General features: G+C 42.2%; 1 protein-coding gene across 3 annotated transcripts; it reads right to left on the reverse strand.

The window, feature by feature from the left end:
- Window positions 1-683: 683 nt before the first annotated feature.
- Window positions 684-10,613, reverse strand: CBLL1 (Cbl proto-oncogene like 1). Of its 3 annotated transcripts, none has more exons than XM_021539123.2 (6): window positions 10,569-10,613; window positions 7,869-8,036; window positions 7,424-7,521; window positions 7,092-7,175; window positions 6,215-6,288; window positions 684-5,714 (listed from the first exon to the last, which is right to left on the reverse strand). In XM_021539123.2, exons 1-6 carry the CDS (start codon window positions 10,579-10,581, stop codon window positions 4,673-4,675), a joined length of 1,479 nt encoding a protein of 492 aa, XP_021394798.1. In that variant the 5' UTR covers window positions 10,582-10,613; the 3' UTR covers window positions 684-4,672. The 3 variants fall into 3 exon arrangements, with proteins under 3 accessions (XP_021394798.1, XP_021394797.1, XP_021394799.1); XM_021539122.2 differs by having other exon boundaries at window positions 7,424-7,524; XM_021539124.2 differs by lacking the exon at window positions 10,569-10,613 and adding an exon at window positions 10,092-10,199 and having other exon boundaries at window positions 7,424-7,524.
- Between the last annotated feature and the right edge of the window lie 891 nt (window positions 10,614-11,504).

Here is an 11,504-nt window from a genome sequence, read left to right on the forward strand (position 1 = left end):
ATACTTACTTCTATTTAGTTACTAATTTGGGGTTTTTCCCTAGGCAGTTATACTGAAGTTCTTTTGTGAAACACTACATAAAAATAGAAACATTCCTGCCTGCCTGCAGACATTACCACTCTTCCCATTACCAGAAGTGTGTTACAGTAAGTCCTACTGGCATTTAAGAATCACTTGAATTGTTATTATCAAAATTGCTCAGTAAAGTTTCATGATGACTGAGCTAATTTACCAGCTTCCTGCTGCTATTCCACCCACACAGTTCTGGATGTATGCTGCATTTTTTAATACTTTTAATCTCTTGCACTCATGAACTGAGTCTACACTGAAAAGAAATTAAAAAAAAAAAAAAAGAAAAAACACCAACAAATTAATCTCTCATACTCAAGAGAATAAAGAGATCCCATTTAGAATAGGGAAAGTTTCTAAACTTGGTGTCTCATAGCTAAGTCAAGACTAAAAGGGGATTTAAACATCATTATTTTCACTCACATTGCCCAAACAAATTCAGCCAGTTCAGTTTGCAAACTGGTCAATGTGAATCACTAGCGTGAGTATAATGTATCTGAACACAGTGCAAAAGCTCACAACTGTGAAGGGACAATCGCTTTATCAAGATGATTTATGAATTGCTAAGAATTGTTTTTAACAACATAAAATAAATACAAAGGGAAATATCCAACTTGTATAATACTGATATTTACTTTAGAAATGTAATCAGGATAAAAATTAATCCAAACCTTGTACATTTCTCTGCTGTATTGGACTCTGTGTCATACATACAAAAAGTCCAGACTTATTTCCCATACATTCAATATTCCACTGCAGCTCCAATCCACAGTGCTCCTCCAGTTTCCCAGGTTTGACAGGACCTTCTGCTGTGAACCTGGGCCTTCCTTTGTCAGCAGCCCAACAATGCACACAGAGAGAAACAACTCAAAACCAGACACAAGATTTACGGAGCAGAAAAGAGTTTTAGAAGAGAGACGTGTGTTCAGACTTGATCCACAGGGAAAGCATATCCACAAACATGTTTTTGAGAACACCTGACTTCCACTAAAGGGAAGACATTTTTCTCCTTTGCTATGTGTGCAAATTCAAAAGTGAGAGTTAGGTAATAGTGGATTACTATTACTTTCACTATTACTTCAATACACTTTACTATTACTTCAAGTGGAATTACTTCCATTTCAGTTTGTAACAGTTTTTTTACAGTCTTTGAGAGCAGGAAGTGAAAAGTAGAAAATTAACCCAGTAAGGTTTTATAAATCTTGTGGATCAGATTTTTAAAAAAATAATTCACAGTTTTAAGAAGAAAAATATGGCATGTAGGCAACCAGTTAAGTTAACAACCACAAAGTATAGTTCACACAATCAGTCCCCTGGTTATAAAGTACGCATGGCTGCAGGCAACTGTTTAAGCAAAGTTAGAGATAGAATCAAGGATAAAGTGTAAGGAGACAAGCATCTAAAGCACAGATGTTTTCAGGCCACCTGCTGGTGTCCTTTCATTCTTTCCATGGTGAACACAAACCATCTTTGAGCTCTTTTTCATTGCTTATGCGACATTGGTAGAGGAACATGCAATGGCTGGCAAATTTAAATGTCAGAGTTCTCTTTAAAACCTGAGATCTGCTTGGCAATGCTTCGGGAAGGGTATCACTACCACAGACAAGGATGTTTATTCAAAATAAACATAAATAATTAAATTGTTTGTCTTTACAGTAAGAACGAATCCAAAGAAATTACATCTTACCATTTCTAACACTGTCAATTACACAACTAAATACAAAACATGAATTTTGTAACCTCTCAGTAAAATGACCAGGTATTAGAAAAAAACCAAAAACCAAACCCAACCAACAAATCAAGAGAAAAAAGACCCTAAAATATAAATGAAACCCATAAACAAACTGAAAAGACAGTTAACAGTTAACATAGGGTTTCAAGCAGAGGAAGCATTTTTAAACTTTGTAAATACGGAAACATCAACAGTGCCCTTAGTTACATAGGTAATAGATTTATATATATAATCTAATCCAGATTTAATAATTAAAAAAATATATTTAAGTCTTCCTCTTACAAGACAACATAGAAATTTGACTCAAGTCCAAGACCTGCCTACATAGGATTACTTTTCAGCTAAGTTCTCTATCACAGACTTTTGGTCCATGGTCATTAACCAGCTCAAGGGATCTCACTGATTTTTTGGGTAATACATCATTGTCTCTATGACATATATCAAATACAGAGAAAAAATTTGTTCAAATACAGAGAAAAAAATTCTCACGCACTGTCTACAGTGACAATGATAGAGATACATTCATCTTCCCAGCTTCTTGATAGAGCAAAACCTGCTGTTTTCCCTTAATCCATTCAACTGCCTCAGCATTCTCATGAAAGCACTCAACAGTAACTTCAAGAATAGCTTTGGACACAGAAATATTTTGAACTCTTCATCTGGGTTGAGATGGGAGGACAAACTGAAGCTTGCAACCTGACTGCACCCAGCCCAGTGGAAAAAGTTGCCTCATTTCCTCATCACCTGTGACTGTGGGTAATAGCTCATTCCAGAATGTCTGATTTTCCCAAACCCAGGTGAAGATGCTGGCCCTCCCTCATGTCCCAGCACAGCGAGCTGGCAGCTGGAGCTGTGCTGGGCCTGAGCTTGGCCTGGCAGAGGCCAAGGACAAGAATCAGACATGCAGCTTTCCTCCCAGGTGAAGTCACGTGCTGTAACATAAATGTGCCTCCTCCCAGTCAACTTCACAGTGACAGAAGGGGTCCTCAAAAGTTCCTCATGTGAATGCTGGCAGAGCCATTTTTGCTTTCACATGCATAGAAACAGTAAATTTTCAACCAGCCCATTTCATAGCACACTATCACAATCAGCCTCTTTTCTTCACCACTGTATTTTATTTAAAATTACTTAGTTTTCAGAGCAACCAAACCAAATAACTCTCTCTTAGAAAGAAGTATGTTACAGCTAAGCAGATTTTCAAGCAGTTGACACTTACTGGCCATTTGCATAACCCAGAATTTATTTGCATCCTGTCTCTAAAGAAGTATTTACTTGAAAGGCAGTCTAAAAGATTTGGCCGTGGTCACAAGGAAACCAATGGCAGTCAAGAACAGAATAAATTTAAAGAGCCCTTGCTCTACCAATTAAAAATATGAAGTTTAGACATAAAAGTACAAAATTTGGAATGTTGCACTGGCACAGCTCTTTCATAAATTTAACACTTATGATTCTGGAAAATAATTTTCACAAAATAAAAAGTAACACCGAGGCTCTAAGATGGCTCAGATTATTTGAGAACAGTAGGAAACTACAAACTTTTAAGAAAATCCCAAAGGACTTCATCTAAAAGCACCACTGTCAGAAATGTGGCATTTGGAAAAAAACAATGGTTCAGTGCAAATACTGATAAGAAATGGAAAGATAAAACACTCCAACCAACAGACAGTACTGTCTTGTGTCTGCTTCTGCTACTAGCTGCACTAAAAGGGAACCTTCTCATTTTATGTTATGTTCCTCTTTAAATGTATTCTCATAAAAGAAAAATTTTGGACAAAAACAGACCTAAAAGCCTGCTTATATTGCTAGCTTTTGAGAAAAGCAAAACACCTAATAACTGACTGCTCAACTAAACCCGTATTACAAAATCAAGAGAAAAATAATGTGTACCTTTTTATTTCTACACACGGGGTTTCAGACCACTTTTCTCATATTATCCAAATGGAAAGTCCTCCTACTGTACACATTATATACAGTGAGAAAGGCAAATGTGACTCCCCTGCCTAAAAGAAGCTGTTTTTCAGGGACATGGCAAGCCAGTTCACAGCCACTTCCACACAAACACAGCCATAGGCAAACACAGTAGTTTGAATTCAACTCCACTCAGTAGCTTACATGTAAACAGAACCTTCTGAAGCAAAACTAGCTTTAATACAAACTCCAAAAACTCAATCAAAAAAACCCACAATACATGGTTTCATGTCATGCCCCATCTTTGCTAGATTCATTTTGATGCATAAAGAAAAATCCAAAAAAGCTGGAATGTGGTAAATGCAGAATTCCGCATGTCTGATTTCTAGTGCCAAGAATTCATACAGCCTGAAATCCTTATGAGCCGTGGTAAATGGCAGTAGGAGAAATATTAAAGTTCTTTTAATATTTCACTACACTGCTGTTTGGAAGGCATACGTGTTGAAAAGGTGTCCCAAAACTATGTGTATGTTAACTTCATATAAAAACTCACCACATTTACAACCATATTTCAATTTAATTATTGTACACAGGTTAACAAAAACACCGGGTTTAACAAAAACAATATTCAGAATGGTACAACACATGTTCATCTTCTCCAGGAAATAATATTACAGGTGATCATCTTAGAACAATTTAGCCACACTAGCAACAGGAGTTCTGTTAAAATGCAACTGTGGTCTACTAAGCCACTTATTTTAGCACTACAGAGTATTTGAAGTTAAGAGTCCTACGGCCAAGGCTTAAAAATCATTTACGATTCAAACCTCAAAATGTCTTACAGTCAAAATGACAGTATTCTTAAAAAACCACAACAAAATAACCCCAAAACAATTAATTAAAAGGCTTCTGTATTTAGTTTTATCCTCTTCATGGCATTCTCTATTTATATAGCTGCTTATATCATTGGTAATAGGGTCTGTATCTGGCTTGATCAGGGTGATGTGGTCCAGGAAGGGGGGCCTGAGCAGGAGGCCCTTGCATCCTTGGAGGTGGAGGCGGCCCCCTTGGAGCTGGCCATATCCCTGGACTCATTCCCCCAGGTTGTGTGAAAGGGGGACTAAGAGTTCCTTGATCTTCGCTGAACTGTGGCAAGGAGTTGGGATTATAGTGATGGGGAGGGGGAGCATTTACATTTACAGGTGGGCCTCCATGCTGAGGAGGGGGAGGTCCCGGAGGAGGATGGTTCATGTAGGGCGGCATCTGGGCAATGATGTGTCCGGGCGGCGGGGTTATGGGCGGAGGGGCAGAGGTCATGGGGGGCGGCGGAGCCTGGCTGTACACCATGTGAGGGGTGCCCGCCGCCTGCGGAGGGTGCTGCAGCGGGTGGCTGATGGGCGGCGGCGGCGGCGGGGGCGGCGCGTAGTGCTGCTGGGGAGGCATGATGTGATGGGGGTGCGACACCACCGGCTGGCCCTGGTACTCGGGATGATGGTGAGCAGGCGCGGGTGCTGGTGGAGGCGGCTCTCGAGCACCGGAACTGGAATCATCCTGAATGGGGACAGTTATTAAGTTGCTGTGTTTCCTCGTTGAGATGCGGAAGGTGTCCTGGCTGACCGGGCGGGGCGGCGGCGGAGCCATGGACATCTCCGCAGGAGGAGCACGGATGTCCTCGTGGGGCTGGCTGTAGTGCTCGTGCGGCACGTGCTGCAGAGGAGGCGGCGGCATCATGATGTGCTGCTTCGGCGGGATGTGGCTCAGGTGATGTTTCTCAGGGGGCATTATGAAACGCTCGGGAATTTCGGCCGGCGGTGGGGCAATAGGAGGATGTACGGGTTCGATGGGAGGACGAGTAACAGGCTTCCCAGCTCTCATGTGCCGGTGGTTGATGTGAGCTTGTAAGTCCCTCTGTGACAGGTAAGTTCTCTTGCACCCCTGAACAATGCTACACATGAAGAGAGACCCTCGTACACACTGCTCAATTCGCTGCACAGGTTCGTTACAGCTAAATAAACAGAGAATATTGATTTATTGTCATCAGAGAGAGCTCAACACCCATTCTACCTTGTTAACAAAATTAGCTAAATTAGATTTGAGAATTTTGCCCCACTGTAGCAATGAAAGAAGCTTTTCAGTGATTTTGATGTTTACCTAATTTATAAATCTCAAAATGTAACTATGAAAGAACATGAAAATTCATGAGGTAAATTTTTTTAAGTAGCATCTCTCAAACAAATTCTTCTGTGCATTAAAATATGGGTCATTTTCATTAAGTAAATCAAACTGCTATTAATTCCTTTTCAAATTACAGCATTAACAGGTTACCTATCCAAAACCAACAAAGTAAACACTGATCTCTTAGAATCCCAAAATATGGAGTAGGAACTAAAAAGTTCTGAGTACTCTACTGCCACTGCTAAACGTATATAAATAAAAGTCATGTTAATAGAGTATCTAAGTTACTTTCTTACATTTCCTTTAATAACAAATCTTGAGATAACTTACCCTGGACACATCTTATCTCCCTTTTTCTCATGTAGTATAGCACAGTCATAGCAGAAAACATGCTTGCAAGGTATCTAGAAATAAAAAATTGCTGTTAAGACATCATGTATAAATATCTATGTCATTCTGCAGAATACAGTTCCTCCCTCCAGTACAGTTTATAATAATAATATAAAGTAACTAAGTTACCTATGAGGTGAACAAGCATAGCAGTTACAGCATCTTTGCACAGAAATCTTCTAGAATAGTTTATGCTGAGTTTGGAGGTTTTTTTAGGTAGTGTTTGGGGTTAAGTGTTGGTAAAAAACTTTGGCAAAAGTTTGAGTTTTGCACCATTACCAACACTGAACTTTCACAGAAGCTGCATATGCAATCTGATTACACTTGTCTAGCTGGCAAGGAAGGAAGTTTTAAAAGCATTAACTGTCATTAAGTCAGATGCTGAAGCCTGTAAACATCACACTTAGAAATCTAAATTAATCTTGGGAATTTTTAAAGGTACATAAAAGTGAACAGCATTTTCTAGCTTCACTGCAAGTCTTCAACTGAGATAAAAAGGTTATTTTCAAACCTAAGGAGTATAAGGTCAAAACCTCAGAACCTGAAGGTTTTTTCCTTTGTGATGGTGACCTGTTTTTTGTTTAACATTTTCAGGCTTACTTTATTGAATCAGAGGATAAAGCAAAATCAGTCAGACAGATGGAACAAAAACACTTGAGCAGTGAAGGCCTCCAGCTCCATCCTGCTTACTATTCTGCTGTTTATTCAGATGTCTGTTGAAATCAGTAATCTCTAGAAACTTCATACAGGCACAGGAAAACCTAATTTTATCGAAATGTAAACCATGGCTGCATCTTCCACTGGCAATTTCACTCACCATGCGTCCGTACATTTTGATGGGCAATCCACACTTATCACAGAAATGGACTGGTGTATCATCCTTTTCCCCCAACAAGTTTATCTGGTGGGACAGAGAAGAGGGTGAGAAAACAAGCCCCAGTATCACTAAAACTTCACATTTCAATTATCATCAACATACCCATTATTTCTGAATTGGCTGAAAAGGAAGCAAGAATGCCACAAACAGGAGAAAGCAGAGGATGTATTTTCAGTCAGACAAAAATAACAAAAAAACTTTTAATTAACAAAGTATCTACCAGGACTACCTATAGTTTGGTATGAAACACAGGTGAAAATTCGTATCTTTACCTTATAATCCCAAAAAATGGGTCCAGGAAATCTCCTTTGGTTGCCAAACATTTCACCTCCTTTACATTCGTATCGCTCCTCCTTGTTATAATCAAATTCTTCTGTGGAAAGGAGAAAGAGAAGAAAGACACGAGCCAACCACAACACTTTGGAAATTGACACCAGCTGCTATTAAGAGCATGGGTCATTTTTATTGAAATCATCAAAAAATGCCACAGCACCTCCAATCTGCTGAGTCCATTCTACAGAAATGTAGAACCAAAGCAGTAAGACAGCCTGTTTTGGAAATGGGCACTACTGAAGCCCTACATGAAGTAGCACTTGGAGATTTGAAACTTGTTTTGCATTTAGACAGAACCCTGGACTCTTAAGTCTCTGAGTAAAGTCTCGAAAAATCCTGTAGAATAATACATTTCCCTACTACAGGGAATTTATATGAATTTACCTTCATCACCAGCTTGTGTCTTCGAAGGCATCCTGTTCATATTTCTTGGAGTTCGAGGTGCAGGTTTGGTTTTATTGGTCTGTTTTGAAATAAGCTTTATAGGGATTCTTCTACGGACATCAAGACCACCCAAAGATCCTGAACTATTTGTTCCTTGCAAATCATTGTCTGTGAAAGAAAATTGTAAAAAGTATACATTATAAAAATTTATTTAATAGTCTCTAAAGAGGTTAAATATTAACAGAAATGTTTTAAGAAAACATTTAATTTTTAAAGCTTGCTTAAGACTCCTACAACATATTAAAATTTTATCACTAGAAAATAGGTATCCCTCACAGACAATACAAGAAGCCACGTCACAAAACTGTATTTGGAACAGCAAGGAAGTTAGGAAATCTAGTTTAAAAATAAAGCTATTAAAATAATCTAGCTAGTCACACATTTCTCCACAACAGAAACATTAACCTTACAGCTCTTCTCACCGCGTGAAGAGCACTGGAGAGTCAATTCTTTGTAGAACCTTGACTACACAGAATTTCTTATGTGAAAAGATAATTTTTACAATTTATGTGTATTGTTTACTAAAGTAGGAAGGAAACTAGTTTCTCTATTAACTCATCATCTTGACATATTACTTAGAAATTTATAAAAAAGTATCACAAAAATACTGGTACTTAGGAATACATAGTTACATCCTTCCTAAACTGAAAATTACTGCTCCCAGCTATATACAAAATTCTCCTTAATCAGATTTACATCTAAGTACCAGGGTGAACAAAACAAGAAATAGCCTGACACATGCATAAGCAGGTACAGGCTCCAAGAGATAACATAGAGCAGGCAATGCAACAAGCAACACAAATGAGGAGGCATAACTCCCTCAAACTCCAGTGAGTTTATCTGAAACCACCCCACAGCATCTCATCCATGAAAAAATATGAAGTTACATCTTTCACAAATCTTCCCAGCTCACTGGAATTTTATCTGAAAATGCCACAGGTGTTTCAAAGCAGGGCACACTCAGTCTGGAAGGGGTGAGCCCCGAGCACTTACAGCCCTGCAGTTCCACAGGGTAGGGCACTCCAGCCCTGGAATGACTGCAGAGGCCCCAAGGATTGCAGTGCAGGACACTGAAATTAGGGTCCATTAGTGCAATTCTGCACAGTGCCTCACCAACTGCTGTCTCTCAAAGCCTATAACCACCACAACAAGTGGCATCATAACAATGCAACAAGTAGAAGGAAAAACAAGAAAAAATGGGATTGCTCTCAGTTTTTCAGCAGCTACCACCAAAGCCAGGAAATGTATCTGTTTCAAACTGGGACTGTGCCCTGGCAGTCCTGTACCTCCAAACCAAAAGCCCTCAGTTTCCTTAGATTGATCAAACTCCTCTTAGCACTATGGTTGACAGTTTCACTCTAAAAGGAAATACACTAAAGGCAAAAGCAATAAAGCTTTTTTTTACTTCATTTGCTATTTCTTTCAGCTGTCCAGATGAACCTGCAAACACTCAACTATATCATCAGGCTTCTGCAGGGAGTGCTTGACCAAGGCATCAGAGGTAAAGCTGCTTGTTTTCCATGTGTTGGGAAATTGTTTTCTACCAGAATACACAAAACCACAGCACCATAAACCACAAAGATCTCTGCTGCAACTCAGTCCATTTGCAAACAGGGACAACTAAAACGAATTTTAAAAATCAAACACTTGTTTATTAGTTAGTCCATTGAACTGCCAATACATAGTCGCTTTTCCTCCTTATAGCCTTTTGTACCAGGAATACTTACATGAGCTAGCTGCTTAACTATCCAAACTACCAAGTTTACTAGTCACTCATGCTTTACAGAAAGATAATAAATTCCAGTCTGCATGAGCATAGCTTGTGGGATTATGTCCAGAAAAAACTACAACAAACATACCAGACTTGTTAAGACTACTTAAAAAAGCTCTAATTAGAAGTGATGCAACCTAGTGAAATGTCACCTTCAACTTAGTTTTACTTTTGCATTTCAAGCTTTATTAAAATTCACAAATAAAACTCAAATACTTTATACAGATAGTCATAAAGCAATCTTTTGTAAGGGAAAGGAAAAAAATCCTCCAAAACCACCCTAGCACAAAGCGCACGTCCATTCATTTCTTCACTGCACTACGCCAGCGCATTAACTCGCGAAGGATCACAGCTGCGCCAGCGCGCTCACCGGCGAACGACATTTAACCCACCACACCGAATTTAGGCACGGGAGGAAGCTTCCTCTCGGGCCACGACCGCGGAACCAGGAGACACACTGTGGGCCGCACGCCGGGACCGCCGCGGGCAAAGGAGCGTCCGTGCCCCGCCTCCGGGAGTCGCGGGCCGCAGCCGGCGGGGCCCGGCCGCTCCGGCCCGCCCGGCGCCCGCCGCTCCCCCGGCCCGGGGGTCCCGCGGCCGCTCCGCCCGGCGGGGCAGCGCCGGGCAGCGCCGGGCCCAAGGCGGCAGCGGGGCCGCGGCGCCTGCCCGGGCAGGAGCAGGAGCAGGAGCAGGAGCAGGCCCCGCGGCGCGCCCGAGCCCCGCCGGCGCTCCGGGGCCGGGCCGGGCCCGGCGCCGCCGCCCCTGCGCCGCCCCGCGCCCCCCGGCCCCGCTGGGCCGCTCCCGGAGCGGCGGCGGGCGCGGGCCCGGCGGGGCGGGCACGGACGGGCCCCCGGCCTCCCCCTGCTCACCATTGTGGTCCATGATGCGGCGCGCGGCGCTGTGGGAGCGGAAGGGCGCGGCCGGAAGCGGCGGGGCCGCCTGCCCGAGCCCCGCCAGCGCTCCGGGCCGGCGGAGCCGCGGCGGCTTGGGGCTGGGAGGCGGCCCCCGGGGCTTTGGGGGAAGGACGGAGTGAAAACACGAGCGGTCTCTCGGTTCGGAGCCGTGCAGGCCCCGTCCAGCCGCCTCAGCGGCGCGGGCTCCACACACGCTGGGAAGATGCGGCGCCGCAGCGCGCTCTGGGCTGCTGGTGTCAGCATTAAGTTCAGCATGGAAATGGCAGATTGGTGAGCCTTAAATTATAGCATAGAAATGGCAGATTGGTCAGCCTTAGGTTCTAGCATGGAAATGGCAGATTGGTCAGCCTTAAATTATAGCATGGAAATGGCAGATTGGTCAGCCTTAGGTTCTAGCATGGAAATGGCAGATTGGTCAGCCTTAGGTTCTAGCATGGAAATGGCAGATTGGTCAGCCTTAAGTTCCAGCATGGAAATGGCAAATTGGTCAGCCTTAGGTTCTAGCATGGAAATGGCAGATTGGTCAGCCTCCAGTTTAGCATGGAGATGGCAGATTGCTGACACGCTGTACAAGTGATGGAGCACTGAATCTCCAGAGCACTCAGCAGCTTCACAACAACAGAGCTCACTAGCTCAGGAGTGGGCTTAATGTTACATTGAGCACTTTTTAATTCCTGTAAACTCGGTGCGATGCTGAAGAATAGCACTGGAGAAAGGAAAGAAATAAAAATACAACAAAGTCATAAGTTATAAGTAGAAAGTGGCCCCGAGCAGTCCTACCACAACGCTAAAGTACGGGTAACTCTACTCCATGCACTTCAGATTGGTAATTGTCTCAATAAAAGCCTCCCGGATTGGGATCTTGTGCTCCTACAGACAGTATCTCTCATT

Source organism: Lonchura striata, chromosome 5, assembly GCF_046129695.1.
Source record: "Lonchura striata isolate bLonStr1 chromosome 5, bLonStr1.mat, whole genome shotgun sequence".
Classification (NCBI taxonomy): Eukaryota; Metazoa; Chordata; class Aves; order Passeriformes; family Estrildidae; genus Lonchura; species Lonchura striata.

Coding starts and splice junctions, on each gene's coding strand:
- CBLL1 (XM_021539122.2), bottom strand. Junction 7,525..7,868: donor GACACAAGCTGGTGATGAAG/GTAAATTCATAT, acceptor TCCTTTCCACAG/AAGAATTTGATTATAACAAG. Junction 5,715..6,214: donor GGAGATAAGATGTGTCCAGG/GTAAGTTATCTC, acceptor CTGTTTATTTAG/CTGTAACGAACCTGTGCAGC.